Raw genomic sequence first — 8,651 nt, forward strand, 5'->3', positions numbered from 1 at the left:
ACGGGTCAATGTGACCCGAAGTCAACACAAGGGTTAAATATACTTATGATACAATTCTAATCTTACCAGGACAGGTTGGATAACTACTGGACTAACCTAATCTTACCAGGACAGGTTGGATAACTACTGGACTAACCTAATCTTTCTCCTTCTGTCTGCAGTCCAGAAGCAACACCATCATCGGGAGCTGAGTCTGATCGCCGCTTCATGTTGAATATACTTGTGTACAGTATATAGTAATGTTTGAATAAATGTTATAATAAAGATACACGTTTCATTAATGTCTTTTTAGAGCTTGTATACCTAACTAGTTATTAAAACAGGTAGCATCTGAATATAATTACTCAGTTAGAAGTTTCCTGTGTCCAGGTCATAATTTGATGGAAAAATAAACATTGAAAAACAGTTTATATTATATACACACCCAAAAACTTAAAAGACACAGACAAACTAGTTAATTTAATGCATTTATTTTTTGAATGGCAATCTCTAATATAGCAAATAATCTATTCAACATCTCTTTTTGGCCTCTGTCTCCCTGCTTGTCTTTTGCTTTCCCTCTCCTCCTCATCTCTCCCTTCTGGTGACGCTAGTGCAGCCACGACGCTGAAGTTGGCATCCGATTCGCAGCTTCTGATTTGGCAGTTAAGGGGAACTTAAAACTGTTTTTTTAACCTCTTACTGTATTGAATGAGTGTTAGTCATTAAGGTAAATTTATAATTATGTCTAAAACACACTTTTAGATTTGTGAAAGCTTTGTCTTTATGAGAACACAATAAGTTTTTTTTTCACATATAAACCACATTAGACTAGGTCTAGATCCACCTAGACTTGTCAAATCTGGACTACATTATCCCAGAGAGGCTAAGGAGTCTTAAAAACACAGTTTGGGATTTGTGAAAGCTTTATTCTATTTGTGAAAATGCCATAAAGGGAGATTTTACTGTTTTTTGCATATGTAGACCACATTGGACCAAGTCCACATCCAAAACCACAATACCTAAACTTGTCAAAACTGGACAAGAATTAACTCGCTCTCTCCATGTCATTTATTATATCCATGAGCAGGTCTTCCCCTGTACTTGTGTAAACACGGTAACGCAAACTTGGTAATCTACAGTGGGCAATACAGCACCGTAAAGAAAAGACCTTTACGACAGCAGGTGTGGTGAAAATACTACCACTTTTGTCCAAAGTGGCCGCTAGAATTAACACAAACTGAAAGTTACATATAGCCACTTTAAGTCATAGAAAAAAATGTCTTCATGAATATAATGTGGAACTGCTGTGGACCTAAGTAGTAATATAACCCCCACCTTTGCGCGTGCACGTCACACGCACGCGCGCGAGCGTGCGTGTGAGACTGACACGCGCATAGGTTTCAATGTTGGGGGGGGTATGATTTGGCGAACTGCGTGCGCAGTTCGCGTGCGTAGTGACGTTGTCATAGCAACCGTAAACTGCGTGCAAATCTCGCGGTCATGGCGTTGTCGTCGCGGGCGAACGTGACGTTGCCATGGCAACCGTAACTGCACGCAAGTCTCGCGGTCACGGCGTTCTCGTGGAGGGCGGACGTGACTGTATAGTGGGAGTATGACGGGTGTTTATTTAGATGAATGGAGGTGTTAAAAACGTAGTGTCGGACCTATAGTTAACGGTTAAAAAGCTAGGGGGAGTAATTCGTCACAAAGGGTGTGGTTTATGTGCTTTTAAAAGGCTTTGTTTCATTCAGTCTGGTCACTTTTTCCTCCACTCGTTTTTTTAGCTAGCTAGCTAGCTAGCTTGCTCGTGTTTTCTCCACAGCTGTTTCTCTACAATCAACGGCGCTTTTTCATTTTAACTCCTTTGGGGAAAAGCAAGAGGAAAGACCGTCATACAGTCATGTCTACAGTGGGTAAGTAAGCTTTTAAAAAGCATATATCCTGTTTAAACCTATTCTAAGATAAGCCAGTCATACATTCATGAATTAAAAAAGTTTTTTTTTTGTTGTACGTATTTTTATATAGTTTGCTTCATTAGGTAATTCCACAAGGAGGAGCAATGTTGCCGTGAGATTTGATGATACGCTTATTCAGCAAGGTAAAAACTTTGATATAGTTCAATTCATTTCAGTATAATTTGATTGTGTGGCTATGGTTGTTTTCATGCATTTTATTGTGTTGTTTCGTTTTTTGATTTAAAAAAAGATGTCGAGGCACCATTGACGGATCAAACACGCGGTTTCTTAAATCAACCTGGGTATCTGTTGGGAAATATAAAGCCTCATCATCCTGCGAGCAATAAGAAAGCTGAAAACAGGTATTTTGTGGTCCAATTAGCTATTTTCAGCATGTGGAATTATCACTGTAATTTATCCATGTGTTTTTTTTTTTTTAGTTAGGTAATATTCTAATCATTGTTCTTTGTGTGTAGGCCGCCTAGCCCCCAAGAAGAAAGGGTCCGAAAGGGCGAGGGCTTTTCACTAGATCACTGTGCGGAACTCCATTGCAACGAGGAGCGGACAGTTACATCATTAAATAGATATAACGATGTAGGTATTGTCATCAAACCAAACCGACTAAGTAGGAAGTATAGGAAGAGGAGTAATCTGGTGAGTTGGAAAGAAAATGTAAAAATAGGGGCATTGTATTTTTAAAAAGGTTGTCTTCTCATAATGCTACGTTGTGTTTTCAGACATCAGAGTCAAACCGGGGAGCTTTCCCGCCCAAAAGACCCCGCCCGGTCTTTGTTCAAGCTGATCCACCCTTGAGCGTGATATTAAAGGGTCATAACAGCGGTATAGAGGTAAGAGCTCTTCTGCATCTAACAGAATATATATATATTTAGCCATTGTGTTGGAAATCTCTTTATCTATGTATATTGTTAAAAACTGTTTTTTTTCTCTCTGTTACAGCAGACAAAGCCAGTAACACCTTTGCTGAGCCAGCATCCGTTGGCCGCGGGGGTAGTCACACCTGAGGTCGAGGTGCTACAACCCACACAGCGTGGCTCTATTGACCGTGGACAAAGCCTTTGTCCTATACAAAGGGGGGAGGCGTTGGAGACCATTGAGAGAGCTGGTGAGAACCAGACAACAGACGGATTTTTACATCTGAGAGAGGTGTTAACCCCCCATGACAACAATGTGCTGAATACGACCCCCTGCATTCATCAAAGCCCCGCAGCAGAGGTATGTGAATGATAGGAAAGGAAGTCTGGACGTGTTTGATGTTTGAGGAGAAGGTGTTGTACCTGTGTATGTGGTGGTTGGGTGAAGTGGTTTTAGGTGTGTGTGTGTGTGTGTGTGTGTGTGTGTGTGTGTGTGTGTGTGTGTGTGTGTGGTTTTTTTTTTTTTTTTTGCATTATTTAATCAAATATGTCATTAATCCCTACCAGAGAACCCTTGCCGGAGTAGAAGAACAAGAACAAGAACGAGGAGGATCTGAAGACCTACTTCTATCAGAAGCATCGCATGTATTGTTCCCTCCGAATCAGGACGCATGGCTGTGGGATTACGATAATAACGTAGGTGATTTAAACTGTTGTGACACCCTACTTGAATACATCTGTAGACTGGAGAGTGACAGCATTGCAAGCGCCTGTATGCCAGACACACCCACCCTACATAAACAACCTGAATCATTCAGACCCACTGTAACTGCGACAGATAAACGCTGTGACAAAGCTGAAAACGCCTGTATTGACCCCGTAAATAGATTAGATGTTGATAGTGAGACCCTACTTGAATACATCTGTAATCTGGAGAGTGAGAGCATTGAAAACGCCTGTATCGACCCCGTAAATAGATTAGATGTGAATAATCAAGCAGAGCGTAGTTATATCACTAAGAATCTTTTTGAGCCGTGTGTAGCCGTAGGAGTGTCCGAGCAACCCACAGTGCTTCAAGGGGAGTCATTTTTCAACTATTGCGCCGAAACTTCACTCCGTCAGTCTTCGTCAGATGCGCGTTATGAACAACTAGAATCCAAAATAGATAGACTTATAAATAATGTAGAGGCATTGCAAACTGATAGTAGACAAGTGCAAGTGACCGTGCAACCCGCGGTGCTTCAGGGTGAATCATCTTCCAAGTGTTGCGCTGAAACTTCACTCCGTCAGTGATATCAATATTTCAAAAAACCATGACAAAGAAGTAATAAATCAGTCAGCAAAGTGTGTAAAATATATAAAAAGATAAATAAAAACAGATTTAATACAAAATGGCCCCACCTTGCAAAAAAACAAAAAAAATCGGAGCAAATGCAAGGGTGTGTGATGAGACTAGCGATGAAGATGCAGATTTGGTGTGTGAGGAAGACTATATCCGGGCAGGGTGTAATCATGATGCGTATATACAACTGTGTGAGAAACAGAGAAAAATATTTGATGCTATGCTGAGTGAGTTAAGTAGCGATAACTCTAGTATGGCAGCAATACAAGAACCAGTCATTCTTGACACTTCCCCGCTGTCAATTCCGAATAAAACACCAGAATATTCATGTAATATTCGACCCAACGTTGTCGAAGCCCCCGCAAGCGTATATCAAGAATGCTCTAGACCACCCTGTTTTGAGAGGGGTCGCTCGTCCAAACGCATCCGTACAGAGAACTGTATCGAACCTCAGCCGTCGACAAGTGCATACGTGGTACCTCCAAAAAATCCTCAGGTGACAGTACAGTGTGGAGAGGGCAGAGTATCCAGTGCTGTATCTACAGCAGTGTCCAGAGAGATTCCTTTTTTTAATGCAACAGAGTTTCGCCAAGATGTTGATCTGCGAAATATTGACTTATCCAATATTGATAGCGTACCAGAACAAATACACAGTACTCTAACAGGGTTAATTGACAGGGCCTTAGACACTGCAACACAGGACAGTGTTTTAAATGTAGAGTTGAGGGGTGCCGCTTTAGCTGCCCCCATCCAAACAGTGTTGACCTCAAACGATGAATATAGTGCAGACACATTTCTGGAAGAAATTGCAAACGCCATGCAAAGTAACGACACCTCATTGACCGATGACCGTTTAGAATTCATTGTGACAATAGCACGCAATATGTCAGGTGGGAGTGGTCGGCGAAAACTGGGGAGTGTATGCTACGATGAAATACTCTCTGCAAAAGGTAACGCGCTATATAACCCAATGAATAGAGATGACAATGAGAATCTATGTTTTGCTCTCTGTCTGGCTCATTACGTAGACTCGAGGATGACTGAAAGTGAGAAGATAGATTATGCAAAGCAGCTACATAGGGATGTGGGGCTTGAATGTACGCATAAGGTATCGTTCTCCGATGTTGACAGATTTCAGAAACATTTGAATATGAAAATTGTAATATTTCATCATGCGGCCGGTCGTAAAAAACCAGAGATCTTCAAAACACATGATGAACAGCATGTGAAAACAGCATTGTTGTATCTACATAGCGATCATTTCTATCTCATTGTAAACAAAACTTCCTTTTTTGGAGCTAAGTACGTGTGCGATGCGTGCTACAAAACCTACGACAACCCCTTGGACCACAGCTGTAGTCTGAGGTGTAATGTCTGTCTCACACCTTGTACACCGGGGAAAACTATTAGGTGTGGCGACTGTAAACGCATATGCAAGTCGAAACAATGCTTTGACAGGCATAAAGTACCCGGTGTGAAACATCGTCTTATACCGTGCGACAGACTCAAATATTGCGATGCATGTCACCTGACTTACCGCGCAACGAAAAAAAAACCACACGTCTGTAGACTGCCGAAATGCCCCCATTGTGGAGAACATGTAGTTGACGCAACGCATGAATGCTATATACAGCCTGTCCAAATCGCAGAAAGTAGCGATAAGTACATCTTTTATGATTTCGAGACAAGATACCATGAGGGTCGTCATGAGGCCAATTTTGTATGTGCTATGGACATGAAAGGCGAAAAAAACTGCTTTGAAACGACAAAATGTGTGGGGTTATTTGTCAATTATTACAGAAAGAAGAAATATAAAGGTTACACCTTTATCGCTCACAATGCATCAGGTTTTGACAGCTACATTGTGCTAGAATATTTGGTGAACCAGCGTGTCTGCCCTACCCTTACCATGCGAGGATCGAGGGTTCTTCTGATCAATGATTACGCGTTCAATCAACGGTGGATAGACTCGTTCAGTTTTCTCCCCATGTCTTTAGCTAAAACCCCCTCAGCCATGGGCTTCTCCGACATGCTAAAGGGTTTCTTCCCCCACGCCTTCAACACCCGAGAGAATGAGAAATACATAGGTCCGTACCCCGAACCAGCTCTCTATGGCTTCGACACGATGACTGAGACGTCTAAGAAATCATTCTTGGAGTGGAACGACACGGTTAAGCACACACAGTTCAACCTTCGTACTGAGTTGGCACGCTATTGCATTAACGATGTGGCTGTCTTGCTTAAGGCATGTCAGATGTACAGAGACGCGTTCAATGAGTGTACAGGCCTGGACCCCTTTACATTTACGACGCTAGCTGCATCGTGCATGGGTGTGTTTAAATCGTTATTCATCCCCAAAGACACAGTGGCACTAACCTATGAGGGAGCGTACGTTAGGCAAAACAAGGCGTATTCAGACATCTCAATACAGTGGCTTCAATATGTAGCACACAAAGACAACATCAGCATCCAACACGCTCTTAACAGAGGTGAAAAGGCCTTTGGCCCCTTCTTTGTCGACGGGTACTGCGCTGCCACAAACACTTGTTATGAGTTTAACGGTTGCTTCTTCCACGGCTGTAATAAGTGCTATGGTCAGGCCGAAATCAACCCTATCACAAGAGAAAAAAAAACACATGGCGAGTTACTCAGAGAGTTCCGTGACAGAGTGTCAACGCTAGAGACTGTTTATGGGGTGACGGTTGTTGTGATGTGGGAATGTGAGTGGAAAAGTCAGCTGTGCAATGATCCAGACGTTAAGGCTTTCATATCGACATATGAAAAGCCAGAGCGTCTCAATCCTCGTGAAGCTCTCTTTGGCGGTCGCACGAACGCAATAAAGCTGTATCACAAGGCAGAAGGTGATGAGAAAATCAGATACTATGACTTTACAAGTCTGTACCCCACTGTCCAAGCAAAACGAGACTACCCCATCGGTCACCCTCAAATAATCCACAGTGATTTTGACGACATAAAAACATACTTTGGTATTGTGAAATGTACTGTGGCTCCCCCTAGAGGACTGTATCACCCAGTTCTCCCCTATCGTAGTCACGGTAAGCTGATGTTCCCTCTGTGTGGTACCTGTGCCGATCAGTTGAATCAGACAGGCCGCTGTGACCACACTGACCGTGAGAGACAGATGTCTGGAGTGTGGGTGTCGTTTGAATTACTGAAAGCACTGGAGAAAGGCTATATACTAGTCAACATCGTAGAGGTATGGCATTTTCCAGAAAAATCTGATCAGCTTTTTAAAGGCTATGTTAAGACATTCCTCAAGCGGAAGCAGGAGTCTTCCGGATATCCAGGGCATATACAGACGGAAGATGAGAAAGAAAAGTACATAGAAGACTACTATGTCCAAGAAGGCATACGTCTTGACCCTGACAAAATAACCGTTAACAAGGCAGTCAGAAGCATTCAAAAACTTTTGCTTAACAGCCTCTGGGGTCGCTTTGCGATGCGTAACAACATGATGTCTGCGGAGGTCATAACAGACCCAGAACGCTTCACACAACTCATGTTCAGCGATGCTATTGACGTTCGTCACTTCTCATTTATTTCACCAGAGGTCGCTATTGTTCAGTGGCGTCATACAGAGAGTCAAGCCTCCAGAGTGAAAGATGTGAATGTTTTTATTGGTGCTATGACTAGTGCCTACGCGCGCATGGAGTTATATGACTTGCTGGATAAGCTGCAAGACAGAATTCTCTACTGTGACACTGACAGCATCATCTTCACAACCAGAAAAGATGAATGGGTACCCCCTCTGGGGCCATATCTAGGCATGTTGACAGACGAACTGAACCATGCACAGGTATGTGGGGCTCCTACAGAGGACTATATAACAGAGTTTGTTTCTGGGGGGCCGAAATGCTATGCTTATCGAACAGCTCAAGGACGTACCCAGGTAAAGTGCAAAGGCGTGACTCTCAATTCAAAAAACGCCCAAGTGGTTACACATGAGTCGTTAATAGGTCTGGTACAGGCATTTGTGACCAATCGTCATTCCACAGAGCATCTGATGACTAATGCATTCACCATAAAACGCGACAAAAAACAGTTTCATCTCAAGAACGACACTGTAGCCAAGAAAGTGAGGGTCGTTTACGATAAACGGCTTGTGCTCAGCGACTACACAACCCTCCCCTATGGCTACTAATAATAATCAGCTGATTGTAGGATTTGATGGACGGCTTCAACATCCATTCAGCGCAGTTGTTAGTGGTCCATCGAACTGTGGAAAAACGTATTTTGTCAAAGATCTCATTGAAAATTCAGCAACAGTAATATCGCACAATATCAATAACATAGTATACATTTATTCGTGCTGGCAACCAATATATGACCAGTTGCTTAAAACAGTGAATATACATTTTGTGGAAGGCATCCCTGACTCACTCTGCGACGACGCACTTCTTCCTCCTACTAAGAATAATCTGCTAATAGTTGATGACCTTATGAACGAGGCCAGTGGTAATCTAGAGGTACAAAACGTCT

The 8,651-nt window shown here is 42.6% G+C and overlaps 1 protein-coding gene and 1 long non-coding RNA gene across 3 annotated transcripts; both read left to right on the forward strand.

Annotated features, from left to right (window-relative positions):
* Window positions 1-1,592: 1,592 nt before the first annotated feature.
* Window positions 1,593-2,766, forward strand: LOC116048520. Of its 2 annotated transcripts, XR_004104672.2 has the most exons (4): window positions 1,593-2,080; window positions 2,188-2,299; window positions 2,414-2,591; window positions 2,675-2,766. It is a non-coding gene; the product is annotated as an uncharacterized LOC116048520 (long non-coding RNA). The 2 variants fall into 2 exon arrangements; XR_004104671.2 differs by having other exon boundaries at window positions 2,414-2,758.
* A 139-nt stretch (window positions 2,767-2,905) lies between these two features.
* Window positions 2,906-8,313, forward strand: LOC116048233. Its single transcript, XM_031297204.1, has 2 exons — window positions 2,906-3,170; window positions 3,377-8,313. The coding sequence occupies exon 2, from the start codon at window positions 4,201-4,203 to the stop codon at window positions 8,311-8,313; it is 4,113 nt and encodes a 1,370-aa protein (XP_031153064.1). The 5' UTR covers window positions 2,906-3,170; window positions 3,377-4,200.
* Window positions 8,314-8,651: the final 338 nt, after the last annotated feature.

Source organism: Sander lucioperca, chromosome 5, assembly GCF_008315115.2.
Source record: "Sander lucioperca isolate FBNREF2018 chromosome 5, SLUC_FBN_1.2, whole genome shotgun sequence".
Classification (NCBI taxonomy): Eukaryota; Metazoa; Chordata; class Actinopteri; order Perciformes; family Percidae; genus Sander; species Sander lucioperca.

What these genes read in the sequence shown, in the direction of transcription:
- LOC116048233 (XM_031297204.1), top strand. Translation starts at nt 4,201, where the DNA reads ATGGCCCCACCTTGCAAAAAAACAAAAAAAATCGGAGCAAATGCAAGG.